At 42.2% G+C, this 16672-nt stretch overlaps 1 protein-coding gene across 8 annotated transcripts in view; it reads right to left on the reverse strand.

Annotated features, from left to right (window-relative positions):
* The window catches only part of ADGRB2 (adhesion G protein-coupled receptor B2), a 469428-nt gene that overhangs the window by 269511 nt on the left and 183245 nt on the right, over positions 1 to 16672 (reverse strand). For 3 of the 8 annotated variants that reach the window (XM_083173698.1, XM_083173692.1, XM_083173691.1), the window contains exon 1: positions 687 to 801. The exons of 1 other annotated variant lie outside the window; for it this stretch is intronic. In XM_083173698.1, the coding sequence (XP_083029824.1) occupies positions 687 to 725 (39 nt within the window). In that variant the 5' untranslated portion in view covers positions 726 to 801. Of the gene's footprint in view, positions 1 to 686; positions 804 to 16672 lie in introns of those variants that run through there. 4 more of the 8 variants (XM_083173697.1, XM_083173694.1, XM_083173696.1 and 1 more) reach the window with 3 other exon arrangements.

Here is a 16672-nt window from a genome sequence, read left to right on the forward strand (position 1 = left end):
CATACCACATAATTATTCTTATTAATTACAATCTTGAAAGGCAATTTGACCCAAGAGTGCAATAGTTCATGTTATCTTGCTTGCAGCATTCAGTTTATATAAGGGTATTATTTTATGTTCAAATAATTAGGCTGATTAAGCCAGACACCAGATTTCAAAACCTTATAACACTGTATAGTTCTTAAATTGTGTCCATCCAGGTGTCGCTGAACAAGCCAGCGGGAAGATGAACATCATGCTGACAGTCTACGCACCAATGGGGCATGATGGGTCTCCTATAATGCCAGCATGTAAGAAAATAACTTGTGGCGGTGTGACATGGATTGCTATAGAATTATTCATAGCAGCAAGTTACTGACTCAGTTCCGCTTTTGACTTCGCTTCATGTTGATTATTCAGAACTTTCTTACTACGTCCAAATCAGAAATGCTGCTGTAATGTGTTGTTTGCAAACATTCATGCCATGTTCTCTGGTCTTTCCTGCAACTGCCGGCCCTGAGCTCCAGTTCTCCTGGCACTTATATTTATGCTAACGTTCCACAGCTTGGAGGGGATTCGGGTGAAAATAAGGAACACGCATTTAGTTATCTGTGCTCTCGAGCAAGGAGAATGAATTCCATGCACGTTGCTGTCACAAGCTCAGGTGCGAAAATGAATCTCTAGGACCACTACAGATAATTTATCACCTGGGCAAATCTTTCATTACAAATGCCCTTTCCATGCATCTCCTCCTCCCGTCTTGTTCCCTTGTTCTCCCGTCTCCTCTCCCGTCAGAATGGAGAAACAGCTGTCAGCTCTGGTGTGTATCTGGCTTTTCTTTCATCCCTTTCTACTTCAGCATCATCTATTCCCGTCTTGGGGACTTCTAGGAAATTACATGCAGTATTATAAATAAAATACAAAAAAAAAAAAAAGAGCAGCCATGGTTCCTGCTGGAATACAGCCTGCTTTATTGCCTAGAAGAGTGAATTAAACAGGAAAGCTTGGTGCATCATGAGAAAGCGGATTAGGTGGTGTGAGAGGAATGGTAAAGAGACGCTTTATACATGCAAAGAGTACAATAACCTGTCTGCTTTCAGTGCTGTCCGCAGCCATCAGGTTGTACAGCGCTGGAGGGACACCAACATATCAAGAGGATTCAGACAGCATCGACAAGCACGTCAATAAGACAGAGAAGTTGACAGAACATAATAACGCTTTGCCCACCAAGTCTGCTTATTTCCTACATGACATAAACTGCATGCCTTGGATGTTTAATTTCTGTCCTCCGCAAACAATAAATGAATTACAGCACATTTACAAGTGTTTTCAGAAATAGCTCTTAAATAGTCATACAGTATGTTAGACATAAGATCTTACATTACTGAAGAATACAACTTGACACATCAAAGGTCAAAACCTCAGTATAGTTTCCAAAGACTATAAATCATGCAAATAAAGGGACTCATTTTGTGAATTAGAAAAACACATTGAAAAAAACTGTTAATAACAGAGAAATATTGCAATGTAATGTATTTATTTTAAAAGGAATTGTTCCTTCAAACCATTGTTTCATCAGTTAATTCAATATTTTACATATGTATACCTGTGTGCACCCTTATATTGCCATGGGATTACACAGCAACTTTATCTATATGCTAATGGATGGCGCAAGTAGATATGCAGGTACATATGATAAAATGCTCAAGTATGTGATCCTACATTCTGTATTTTGGCAGCTTCCGAATACTTTGCTTCCAATTAACAGTTTTTGCTATGTATGCAGGGCTGAAGCTACCACAAGGTAAACCAAACGTTGGTTATCCAGGATGCCAAGCTTTAGGGTACACTTCAAATAATAAAAAACCAATATTTTGGCACTTTTAAATTGTTGAGTTTTCACTGCAGGGGGTACTGCTGGGTACTAACATAATGTGGCAGTAGTCAGATTTTGAATGCTTCTTCTAAGCCCTGATGTTCTTGGCTGCTGTTCCTCCATGTTTTTTTTTGGCACTTGACTATGATATCACAGCCCAGAGCCACACTGTCAGTCTGAAACAGGAGCAAAAGATGCTCATACCCCCACTATCCATGTCCACGTGGAGCTGATGTTATATAGTGTGGCGAGCGCAGCAAGCCACCGAGCTGGAAGCGTGGCGAGCGTAGCGCGCCCCACGAGGGGATGCGTAAAACTAAGCAAATAGCTTAGTGGGCGCCCAACTAACATATAAGTACAGATGCTGCTCCTCCCTCTGCTACACATACAGTAATAAGTGGACTTACAGGCCAGACAGAGGTGTCCCCCAGACCAGTTTGTACTGTATCTATTGCGCTTTTATGCTGTCAATATGGCAGAAATGAACTATGCTTCATGGGCACTCTACCAGTCTGACTGCTACAATCTTTTTTTCTTGCAAAGATGAAATGTAATTATATATTTTTTTTTTTCATTTAAAATCCAATCTATGGTTTGTAAATTAAATACAGTTTAAACCAATACAGCAATGTTAAGGACCTGATTTACCAATGGGTTAAAACTTCTAATGTTTTTCAAGTTTTTACTTTTTTAAATATATTCACTAGTCAGTTTTAAAATATTATTAGTAGAACTTAAAGCCCATATTGCTGTAAAGCATTGAACACGCTAGATTAGCTGCACTGCTGATAAGTACAGTATATATTTGCTGGGCAAACCATACAGTGCATACACACTGGGTTTTTTTCTGGTTGACACACAGCGCTGCTTCGTTCGCATCGCTGTATGTCATTTTTCGCAACTTATGCGTGTTCACATTTGCCGCCGCCCCCTATTCGCAGTGTGAATTCCCCCGCATGGCTGCAAATGGGTGTTTAGCATAAACAGCCATTTGCAACCTATCAGGAAACACCCAAATCATTCGATGGTCCCCGACTATGGAATGACGTGTATGGTGCACGCATATCTAAGTGACTTTTCATGCTCACTCCACATGGGCGGCAGTTCCCATGGGCGAATCCCCTGGCCCGCAGTCTTGGTTGCCTGTGCCCGGCAAACACTCTATTCTCCGTGGCTGCACTCACCCAGCAAATGTGCAGAAATGCGAATGCGCATTTAAAAACGTCAAATTTGCATGCAAGTGTGTGGACCAGAATAACCTCCACTGAACAATATCGTTTAGGAATATACATCAGTGACATCACCGGTTGCCCCTCAGTGCAATACTGTCAGATGATGGGAGGATGGGTCATTAATGATGCGTGGGAGTGAATATCGTTATAGGATATTGAGCGTACACACTAGATTAGTTTTTAAACAATGTTGCTTAGAAAGGCCCTTCTGAACGATATCTTTTAAAAAATTGTCTAGTGTGTGTGGGGCTTAAGTGAAAATAAAAACAATATTCTTATTGACGATGAAAACGCACATCTGACCAGTGTTGCCTTCACCTATTGGTTTATAAATTCAGAATTTGGGCGCAGTTACTCTGCAACTTATAATGAATGGAAATGGCTTATTACTAAATGTTTCACACTGAGATGGTTTGAATTTAACCTGTTTTATGACTGTACTACAGGTAGTAAAAGAAAGTTACAGACATTGCTCTTAGTGGTAGATTTTACAAAATCTACCCCTGCTAGAATCTACTTTATAACTCTGTACAAACATCCATCATTTTTGCATTTCATATTGGGACTGGTTCCATATACAGAAACATTAGGGGACACACATTATAAATTACATTTTACACCTAAAATGCTTTGTCGACAAATAATTGCTATCTAGCCAAATAAGCGTATCCATAACCAATATGAATGGACAGATGAGGCCATATATTTTATGGGCAAAGGGGATGATATATCTTTGTGCCAATGACTCGCACATAAACTGATGTGGTTATTAGTCATCGGGCCATACTGCTCAATGATTACAAATGCTGATTCAACTAAGGTATTCTATTTGACCATAATTTCCAGGGCAGATTAGTCTATGCTCTGCATGGTAAAGCTTTGGAAGGACAAACTCACTGATGGCACTGCTTGATAATATAAACTGGGTAATCAATGGGTACTTTTCCAGAATGTGACACGATTTTGAGTTTTTTTGTGCACTTTAGAAAATCTTTACCACCCGGATGTATTGAAACTCACATCTATAACCAAGGCTTCAGTGGAGGAATAATCGGTTGTGGGCATAGGGGCAAAAATAAAATGTGTCCCCCCTCCTCCACCTCACTCCAAGTTCACAATATGCTACACAACAGTGGGAGACAGGGGGAGGCAGAGTGTGACAGGGAAAACAGAGGGTGACAGTGGTAGGCCCGGGTGCACTGCACCTGCTGCACCAATGGTAGTTCTGCATCTTTGAGGCTTCTTACTTTATGCTACGCTCCTACTAAACATGAGGGCTCAACAGAAAGCGCATATGATATTGCATATGTAGTCCATAGTTTACAACGGCCCGCTAATAGTAAATATTCCCCTACTATACCCTTTTATTTGTATTCAGCCGTGTCTAACGTTCTACATTTCACAAACAAAAAGATGTAAAAAAGGGCTGTTAAAAATGGATAAGTCATATCTCTAAATTCATTAACTAGTTTTCAAGCAAAAGTTGCCTTTAGACAAAAATGTAGTGAAATAATTCAGAAAGTTGTTAACATCACAAGGGATTCCTCCACAGGCAGAGATTCCTTTAATTGGGATAAAGTAAGACTTCTTCACAGATGTTGTTTGCTGATAATCTTTCAAGAACACATATCCAGGGCTCCCCGTTGGGCATATAAATTGAAGGTAACAACATCAGAAGTATCCCAGGATGCAGTTATAAGAGCGTGTTTATAACCTGATAAATCCTGGTGGTTTTCAATCTGGGTTTTGGTGGGTTGAGAATGAGTTTTCACTAGGGTTTTATGATGCTGCTTATGGCAAGAGCTGTTGGTTCTACTAGGTGAGCAAGTATAGGCTTTTTTTACAGTATAATTCAAACATCTGCAGATTCTACTTACAACAGGCAGCAATACTCTCAGTGACACACAGAGGCATTCCTAATACTCTATAGGAGCACAGCCCAATGACAAACATTAAAATAAATGGAATATGAAATAATACTATAAGCTTAAAGCAACATAACTCAAATGTTTAACATTCTCCAAAACACAGTTTTTAATTAATTTACACATTGCCTTCAAACAACTGTGTCGGTTTGAGCACTGTGTACCTTTTTGTATTATTGTAAGCACTATGGGCCTTATTTTAGTTCACTCTTTCTGACAAAATCCTTCTTAGATGGACAAAACCATGTGCACTGCAGGGGGACAGATGTAAAATGTGCAGAGAGAATTAGATTTGGGTGAGTTATTTTGTTTCTGTGCAGGGTAAATACTGGCTGCTTTATTTTTACACTGCAATATAGATCTCATTTTGAAGTAAAACCCCACCCAAATCTAATTCTCTCTGCACAAGTTACATCTGCCTCACCTGCAGTGCACATGGTTTTGTCCATCTAAAAAGAAATTTGTCAGAAAGAGTGAACCAAAATAAGGCCCTATAATTGGAACACTATAATGCAAAGAAATGATCTGCGGCTGCTTTTGCAAATCTAGACCATTATTGATGGTGACTGGCACCATTGGATAGTCTAATAATGGCCTGGACAACTGGTAGCTTTCCAGCTATTGTGAAACTACAAGTCCCAGCATGCATTGCCACTGTTATTGCTAATAGGTAATGCTTAAACTGTGGCAAGGCATGCTGGAATGTGTGAGTTTCGCAAGAACAGGAGAGCCACAGGTTGTCCAGGCCCGGTCTAGTTGTTCCCAAACATTTTTTTAATGACGGCGCCCTAGAGTATCAGAATTTTTTTCATGGCACCCCATGCCCAAATGTTTTTTTATTACATTTTTTGTTAAGTAAATTGTGTTTATATGTTATCCTTATGCTCAGTTATGTGGAGAGGGACAAGATTTACTTCTAATTGTGCACATATTTCGCAATTGGCGCCCGTCAGCTGTGTAGTGGCGGCAGGAGCACGGGCGGCCAGGTGCTGATTATAAGGAGGAGTAGGAGAGTGGGTGAGCTGTCACTGTGTGTGTGTGTGTGTGCAGTGGCAGAAGTCATTCACAGCTGCATAGCTCAGTGCAGATGATGATTTCATCATTTCACAAGTCTGACTGTCGTGTCCTGCAGCAGCCTGGGACTGGATGCTGCAGCCTGCACATAGGGAGAGGAAGGTGTGGTGGAGGAGCTCAGGGAGGCTGAAATCCCTGCTGGAGCCAGGGGCTGGCAACTTTCAGCCTGGGGGGGGCACACACACACAGGTAAGTGTCCCCGCTTTTTCTACAAGCGCATGAAATATATATAGCAGTGGGGAGACTGGCACTCAAACCCTCCTGTTGACAATTGGCCCTGGTGCCCGCCTTAGAACACCCTGCAGTGTTCAATAATATAAACAGATATCCTGACTTACTCAACTTTCGTCAGGATCCTGACAAAAGTTGAATAAACTGAAATGTTGATCACAGCTGTGGCCTCCCACCCCTGAATTCTTATCTTTATATAAGTCCTGTGAGTGTCTCTGATATTTGTTTATATATATATATATATATATATATATATATATATATATATATATATATATATATGGTATCTCTGCATTGGGACTGTGGATACCATTCACATATCAGCCAATATCCCACTGAATTTGTGAAGACATCTAAGTGGATAGTTTCCTAATCATGTTCATAACTTCCGACCTTGATTGAAGCCATTCTTGGGTATATGAAATTAAGCTCCAGTACCCTACAAACTGATATATGTTAGAGTATATTAGATTTTGTCTATGTTACCTGATTGATTCATTGTTACCCCTAAAGAAGTCCCAAGGGACGAAACGCATAGGGTTATTGCAGACCAATATATATCTATGGTTGAATCGGGTACCAGAACATCCATGTGAAATTATCAATTGGAAAGTTTCCAACCACTGTTCAGAATATATGTATTTTATAATGTATTTTATGTTTTATTAATGGAATAAATATATTCTACTTTTTACTTTTGTAAGAAACTCTTTCTGGTGAAACACATTCTAGCGCACCTCTATATCTTTCTCTCTATCCATCCACTGGACCTCTATTAACAGCGGGGCCCTAGAGAAGTGCTGCTTTCCAAACAGCGCAGGACAAGGTCACAACCCCCTTTCGATTGTGATATATATATATATATATATATATATATATATATATATATATATATATATAGCAAAGGAAATAAGTGCGCAAATGATGAAAAACCTACGGACAGTGGATATTGCTGGAATTATCCACACACAAAGGACGATTTATATATAGTCCCAATTCCAATTTGTCATGCACCAAAGGATTTTTTGTCCTGGCAGCTCTCAGTCACCTGAATTCCACAGGTGTAGAAACACTAAAAGAAAAGATGAGAGCGCTCCATTGTGCAATATCACAAAAAGCTTTTATTTTATGAACAAAGTTTTTTTTCGGTAAAAACAGGTATATAGTAACGTACCACAATGAGCGGTATAACCACCGCAAGATATTCGCATAAAACGTGTCTCAAAACACATGTGCTGTAGGAGAGGTTACACTCGGGGTTCTCTGCATCCCAACACGTCTGGTGGATAGACTTCAACGCCAGGCCACGCCCCTGGGGCGTGGCCTGGCGTTGCAGTCTATCCCGTTATACCGCTCATTGTGGTACGTTACTATATACCTGTTTTTACAGAAGAAAAACTTTGTTCTTAAAATAAAAGCTTTTTGTGATATTGCACAATGGAGCGCTCTCATCTTTTCTTTTAGTATATATATATATATATATATATATATATATATATATATATATATATATATATATTAGAGATGTGCGGCGGCCACTTTTTCGGGTTTTGGTTTTGGATCTGGATCTCCCTTCGTGTTTTGGATCTGGATTAGTTTTGGCAAAACCACCCTTGCGGGTTTTGGTTTTGGATCTGGATTTATTTGGAAAAATGCTAAAAATTGCTAAAATAATAGTTTTCGGGCCTGTTTTTTCCCCTAAAGCGTTATTAAGCTCAATAACATTAGTTTCCACTCATTTCTAGACAATTTTGATCACTTCACAGCTCACAAAATCGTTTTCATATACTGTAGTAGGGCCATAAGGTTATCCCGAGGTAGCTGGATGACTAAGGCCCTTATTCAGATCTGTGCGGATATTCCCGCATTCTTACGGAGCGGTCCGCACGCCACGGTGTTTTGCCGCATGCGGCCATCGTCCGTAGAAACGCCCACGTGTCCTCCGCATTCGGACGGACTCACTCTTTAAGAACAGGGCGTGTTTACGGACGACATACAAACCATGCGTGTGCGGGAGAAACACTCCGATTCGGCACGGTATTACAGAGTATTACAGAGTATGCTCGGGAATACCGCATCCGAACGGGAGCCAAGCGGTGCTACCGCACGTAAGCGGAGGATTTACGCCAAACAACCCACTATGAAGTATCTTCTGCAAGACATCACATGACCCACTTATTCAATTACCTATCCTCATAAAAAACTGCTTATTTGGAATTGGAATCAATTAGATTCCAATATATCCTTACAAGCATGCCTAACACATGCATAGCACACATTAACCCTTACAGCAATTGAAGTGCAATGGTTTCAATTAAAGCACTGACAAGCGTCCTATTAGTGAGTAATGAGTAAAGGAGTAGATTGTATTGGGTTCAGGTGTTAATGGTTGTAGTCATTAGGCGTACGTTCGCCTACCGCATGAACGAGTGGTGTCCGCAAAGCAATAGTACACTTGTGGACACCGCACATTTCAGCCCTTTTTGCTCGCGTGCATTCGGAGTGGTTTCCGAATGTACGCCCCCCAACATAAGTGTACTCCCCCGTGTCCGCCCATGTTTCCGCCCCGTTTTGCCCACTTTGAAACTACGCCCATGTGTCATTCCGCATGACGCCCATAATACGCCCCTATTTCCCGACTGATTGCGGTGACCAGTTTTGGACGGGCTTTGTCCGAACTGGTACCGAGTCAAGGCGTGGCACATGCGCGTAGCGTTCTCCACGCATGCGCAGACGCCGTAAAGACGCGATCCGTAAGAACGCGGTAAAGTCCGCATCAATCAGAATAAGGGCCTAAGCTAGGCGACAGCAGTGGGCATCACATACATGTGGACCTTACACTTCCAACCTGGCACATATTGGAAGCAGAGCAGCACTACAGGGGCAGACAGGGTGGCAGTTTAATAACCCCCCCCCCCCCCCTTGTAGCTGCGCTGTGTCACGCTGGACACAGGATATATGCCGGCACACATTACATGTCACACTGGACACAGGATATATGTTGTGACTTGTGACACTGGACACAGGATATATTGTCGTCACACTGGCCACTGGATATATGTCGTCACACTGGACACAGGATATATGTCGTCAAACTGGACACAGGATATATGTCGTCACACTGGACACAGGATATATGTCGTCACACTGGACAATGGATATAGGTCACGCTGGACACAGGATATATGCCGGCACACATTACATGTCACACTGGACACAGGATATATGTTGTGACTTGTGACACTGGACACAGGATATATTGTCGTCACACTGGCCACTGGATATATGTCGTCACACTGGACACAGGATATATGTCGTCACACTGGACACAGGATATATGTCGTCACACTGGACACAGGATATATGTTGTGACTTGTGACACTGGACACAGGATATATTGTCGTCACACTGGCCACTGGATATATGTCGTCACACTGGACAATGGATATATGTCGTCACACTGGACACAGGATATATGTCGTCACACTGGACACAGGATATATGTCGTCACACTGGACACAGGATATATACCGGCACACATTACATGTCACACTGGACACAGGATATATGTTGTGACTTGTGACACTGGACACAGGATATATTGTCGTCACACTGGCCACTGGATATATGTCGTCACACTGGACACAGGATATATGTCGTCACACTGGACACAGGATATATGTCATCACACTGGACACAGGATATATGTCGTCACACTGGATATAGGATATATGTCGTCACACTGGATATATGTCGTCACACTGGACACAGGATATATGTCGTCACACTGGACAATGGATATATGTTACGCTGGACACAGGATATATGTCGTCACACTGGACACAGGATATATGTCGTCACACTGGACACAGGATATATGTCGTCACACTGGACACAGGATATGTCGTCAGTCGTCACACAGGACAGGACACAGGATATATGTCGTGAGTGACTCGTGACACTGGACAATGGATAAGATATAGGCCGTCACACTGGACACAGCCCCTTAATGCTGCCCCTGTACACAGTGTACTACTCAGCAGCACTGCAGCCCCTGCGTGTGAGCACTGCAGCACTGAGTTAGTTAGTTAAATCACAAAAAAAACACAGGGTTCAGGGCTAAATAAAATTAATCACAACACAGGGCTTAGGGCTAAATAAATCACAACAGGGCATGGGACACAGGACAGCCCCTGGACAGTGGACACTGCAGCCCCTGCGTGTGAGCACTGCAGCACCTAGTTAGTTAAATCACACTACAGGGCTCAGGCCACAAGTCTACAACACAGGGCAGTGAGGGCAGGTCACGGAGCACAGCACGGAGCACATGGCACGGAGCACAGCACAGGGCAGTGAGGGCACAGGTCAGGTCACGGAGCACATGGCACAGAGCACAGCACGGAGCACACGGAGCTTCCCAACCACCCTCTTCCCTCTCCAAGATTGGAGTGAAGATGGCGGGCGCGCGTGCGTCTTTTATAAGATCCCGCTCCCGCGAGAATCCGACAGCGCGATGATGACGTTCGGCCTCGTTATTGGTCCGGAATTCAGGCGGGAACACCCGAGCCGGCTCGGATCTGGCCCGGATCCCCGATATTCGGATCTGTCGGATCTCGGGGATCCGGACACGCTCATCTCTAATATATATATATACTAGCTGACCCGCCTGGCGTTGCCCGGGAAAACCTTGGGGTTTTTTTATTTCCAAAATTGCTGAAAAATGTCATCTTACAGTATGCTGTGCCAAAGACCTAAGATTGTAATTTGTTATAGATTCCACCATAATGTTAGAATGTGTTTGCATTGATACTCAATGATGGTAATGAAATCAGGTGTGGTGTTGTTGTTTGAAACACAACGCTCCTGAGTTGATAACTTGTATATGTTGATGAATTCCACATCCACTCCTGAGATTTAGCACCTATGACATACCTTCCAACATCTGAGGGTCAGAAATTGGTACAAAATCAGAAAGGGATGTGGCCACACCTCCATTTCTATACTTTCAACGGTACAGTTTCTAGGGTGTGTAATTACAGGCGCTGAGTGCGTGGAGACCGGGGTGGGCATTACTTACCGTGCCATAATTAATTAAAAATTCACCGCTCCCTGCCTGCAACAGTCTCTGAGGTCTAGAGATCTGTAAAGCACATGCACCGGGCATCTCTACCAAACAGTGGGATAGCCACTGAGTGTGGGAGCAGGTCCGCAGGCCTGGCAACACGACATCATGACACGATGCACGCTAACCGCACCACTGCAATGCACCACTGGGAACGAGTGCAATGGGCCAAATTCTTCCCTACACCCACCGGGCCAATACACCGATCCAGCCATCGCAATCATAAATGGGTGCATTGATAAGGTTTGGAGTGTAATAAGTTGAAGAATAAGACTGAGATAAAGATTTGCCATGTTAAAGCGTACAATTTACTCGATAAATTGTGAAAAAATATATACGTGTACATAGAAGTACAATTAAAAAATGACAGTAGGATTATAAAATAAGTTCTGATTCAAACTGATAATTGTTTGGATGGGGGTGGGTTTCGAAACAAATCTATAGGTGGGGGGGTATGGATATTGTGGGCATAATTGGTGTTTGGTACACCTACAGGGGTCCTCAGTTGATGGGATTTTCAGTACAGTGTCACGGTCACAGTGTCAGCATAGCGGGATTCCCAATTGGGGTCCAGGTGGTCTCTTAGGGACCCTTTACAATCCCGTAGGTCTCTCCTCCTTGAGCCTACGGTCTCCCTTAATGATAGTCAATCACTGAGGGAGACCGTAGGCTCCAGGAGTAGAGACCAACGGGATTGTAAAGGGACCCCTAAAAGACCACCTGAACCCCAATTGGAAATACCCCTATGGTGACACTGAAGTGAAAATTTCTCATCAACTGGGGACCCCCTGTGGGTGTATAAAACACTAATTATGCCCACAATATCCATACCCCCTCCACCTATAGATTTGTTTCGCAACCCACCCCATCCAAACAATTATCAGTTTGAATCAGAATTTATTTTTTAATTCTACTTTAATTTCCTGATTGTACTTCTATGTACACATATTTATTTCACGATTTATTGAGTAAATTGTACACTATAACGTGACAAATCTTCATCTAAGTCTTATTCTTCAACTTCTTACACTCATAACTTCAAACAAATACATGCAGCGCTCATGCCCATCGACCAAACATTATCTATGAACCAAAAGAGTCTGGGAAACCCTTAAGGCAGAGCAGTGCCTAACATCCAACTGACTAACAGGGTGAGTGCAGTGTACCCACTTTGTATTGATCAACGGGTGCATTGGCCAGGACAAAGATTTCTCAGTGCAACTGGCCGGGGTGCGCAGAGATGGATATGGGAAAAAAAGAAAAGCTGGTACATTAGGTACAGTTTTCATTAGCCGGTACAGACTGTTAAATAAATGGCAAATTATTTTTTTATGTGTTTGTGTGTGTTACTGTTTTTGTGTGTGTGTTGTAGTGTATGTGGTTGTGTGTGTTGTGTTGTATGTATCTGTCCAATGCGTATGCTATGTATATACAGTATGTGTGTGTTGTGCATTTGTGTATCTGTGCAGTGTTTAAGTATGTGTTTTGTGTGTTGTACTGTTTTTTTTGTGTGTGTGTGTGTGTGTGTGTGGTGGATGTGGGTGTGTGTTGTGCTGTTAGAGGTATGTTATGTGTGTGTGTTGTGTTTATCTGCCCAATGTGTAAGTGCGTAAGGTGTGCTACGTATAAATGTGTGTGTGTAGTGTGCTGTGTGTATCTGTGCAATGTTTGTGTGTGTTCTTTGTATTGTACTGTTTTTGGGTGCGTGTTGTAGTGAATGTGGGTGTGTGTTGTACCATGAGTGGTGTGTTATGTGTGTGTGTTGTGTTATGTGTATCTGCTGAATGTGAGGTGCGCTACATATATATGTGCGTGTAGTGTGCTGTGCGTATCCTGACAATGCTTAAGTGTGTGTGTTCTGTGTGTTTCTGTATCTGCACAATGTTTAAGTGTGTGTGTTCTGTGTGTTTGTTGTACTGTTTTTGGGTGTGTGTTGTAGTGTATATGGTTTTGTGTTGTACTGCATGTGGTGTGTTATGTGTATGTTTTGTTGTGTGTATCTGTCCAATGCGTAAGTGTGTGAGGTGCGCTACCTATATATATGTGTGTTGTGTGCATATGTGGTGTACTATGTGCGTGTACAATATGTACGTGTGTGTGTGTGTGATGTGTGGTCTATGTATATCCTCAGTTATTCCTAATTGTTTAAACCCTTCACCATAATGTTAGACTGTGTCATTCATGCTCAATGACAGCAATGATATCAGGTGTGGAGTTGTTCCTTCGACATCGGTTTCCCCGATCGTCAATCTTTTTCCCCAGATCATCAATGAAGGCAAATTTAAACTTGGTGTTTTTAAAATTTCTAAGTGAAATTTCCCAAAAACGGCTTCGAGGTGCACACCACCAGGTCCAGAGGTACCTTGTTGCCAAATTTGGCAGCTCTGAGTGCCACGGTGTGCCCGCAATGCGACGGACACGCACACACACACACACACACGCACACAGACTCTTCAACTTATTATATAGATAAAACATGCCCCCAACATGTTTTGGTCACACCCCCTCCATTGGGGCCCCTGGGAAGTTGTTGTACCGGGCCCGGGACTTCTCTTGCCAGCCGTGGCCACGGCACACAGGGTAAATGCATACCCAGTATTTTAATATATGATTACTAAAAGTAGATAATTTCTATAATTTAAATAGCCTTTCAGCTGCACATTTTTTTTAAACTTATATTTTATATTCACCAGGTGGCATTAATCTTAAAAACAATATTCTTTTTTATACACCCCACAGACATATTTGTTATTCTCTGCTCAGTGTGTGACTAGTCCCAATTTACCTGGTGTTCAATTTCCTGGAAAAATGAGGTGTTGGCTTAGTAAGCACAGGTCTTTGAAAATACGGCTGATTGAGGTGTGGATTGGGATTTAGCTTTTTGCCTTTTGCATTATGGAATACTGGCTATTGGAGTGACTCCAATAAACCCAGCTACATCATATCCTAAACTTGTAATCTGTATCCTGCGCATCTAAACAATCATCATTTCAGGATTTCTTTAATTATTTAAAAGGCTTTATTATTCTATGTATCTGGGAAACTAACATTTGCTCTCACAGGGGTAAATCTACTAAGATGATAGTTCTATTGAAGATGGAAATTATGTTGAAGCAATTCTAAGTAACAGCTTACATACTGGGCCTTATTCTGGTTCATTCGTTCGGACACGTGCATGGACCCTTGCGAATGACCCAAACCCCGCCTTGCAAATGGTTAGTCCGCACCACCTATTCGCACACCGAATTCATTTGCAAGGCTTGCGAACAGATGTTTTACATGAACGTACATTCGCATGCCAGTGGGAACCTCCCCCATCTATGAAGGAGGACAAGTGTGCAAAGTGAAGCTCCCCTGTCATTATCGGAGCTACTACTGTATCTACAAGATAGCACACCGATATGCGGGGGGATTGCATGAACAGTCATTAGCTGTGCCCTCTGCAACACCTGCAACTATCAATCACTCAACAGTAGCAATTGTCACTGCCCATACCCACTCTCCCTGGCTGCTAAGTCTGCCGGCTCAGGGGCCGCACAGAAGATCTTGAAGAAGCCAGCCAGATGAAAAACAAGGCAGCAATTGCCGGAGGAGGGAGTTTTCACTCCCCCAATGTGGTACTTGAGGTGCTAATGCGTTTTGGAGCTGCTGCTCCCTGCTTCGCTGGGGAAAAAGGTGAAGCAGGAAATGTTATATGCACACGTATTAGGCCGTTATTAATACATTTATTCTTATACAGTTACCTATGTCCTTTATTCGTTCACCCAGGATGCAAATTCCAACATGGTCAGCCACACATGTTATATCCTATGCGATATGTGTACACACAAAGCGTATGCACTGTATCACATGCTAATGTACATGCCTCTTGTAGAACTGATTTCCTCAGTGGGGGTCATTCAAGTGTGGACACAAAGTGGCTATTGTTCATATATCTACGTTTTTGTACCATGTATGCCTCTGAACCACAGTGCGCATATGCAGCGAGTGATTTACGAGTGCAGTCGAGGCAAGATTTTAGTCACAAAGGGCCTTATTCTAGTTCACTCTTTGACATAATCCTTCTTAGATTGACAAAATCATATGCACTGCAGGGGGGGAGATGTAAAATGTGCAGAGAGAATTAGATTTGGGTGAGTTATTTTGTTTCTGTGCAGGGAAAATACTGACTGCTTTATTTTTACACTGCAATATAGATCTTACTTTGAAGTAAAACCCCACCCAAATCTAATTCTCTCTGCACAAGTAACATCTGCCCCCTGCAGTGCACATGGTTTTGTCCATCTAAGAAGGATTTTGTCAGGAAGAGTGAACCAGAATAAGGCCCAAAGTGGCAGGAATTCTGCTTTTGGGGTGGTTGTGCAAAGGAATGCATGGCATGGCCATTCGGACGGCATTTTCTAATTCAGATTTCTGTGCATCCTGGGAAATCAGCTCAACCTGCACATTTACAAATGCATTCAGACTTTGTGTGGCAACCCAATGTGCATTTTTGTTAGCAATGCCTAAATGATGCAATCACAGTGGGCATTCTTTTGCAGGGATTAGCCTCTGCCCATATTAGTATATAATGCCAATTACATTCAGCATATCACCAGGAGTAGGAAGAACAACCGCACCTTAATGACCCCCAATATGCAGTCTCCTCCAATCTGGCAAGAGGTGCCTAGAAACTAATTCCTTTATTTTCGTCCACAATAACACCTGCTAGTCTACTACTGTACAGTATGTCTTATATAATTAATTTTTCTATGCCTTTGTGATGCATGCATTCCCTTTTGCATTCCCAAAACATACTATTTCAGGCTGACTTCTGTGACTTGGCACAATCTCCGTGGAAAAGATCTAAATGTATTCCCTTCAAGGTTTGCAGCACAACACAACAGGAATCTATTACTTTAATTCAAAACTTGAGATGCTTTATACCTTTATAACTAGATCCATATTCATAGTTTGGAGCAGCCATCATTTCAACTGGGAATCGTATTATTATTATTATTTTCATCATCTACCTATTCGTTTTTTAGAGGACATAATCTGTTTGAATACAGAGTTTTTCATTTTGTACACATTAACTAGAGGAATTGTGGTGAGTAACATGCAATCCTGTCTGTTTCACTAGGAAGCGGGCAGGATTCAGGAGAGCCACCTCTCCTGAAAAAATGTTGGACACACAAAAGTCTCTAGATCTCTTCACAAAATCGCAAGTAAAATAATTAACTCCACATGTGAA

The sequence above is a fragment of the Crinia signifera genome, chromosome 2 (genome assembly GCF_055691185.1).
Source record: "Crinia signifera chromosome 2, ASM5569118v1, whole genome shotgun sequence".
NCBI lineage: Eukaryota > Metazoa > Chordata > Amphibia > Anura > Myobatrachidae > Crinia > Crinia signifera.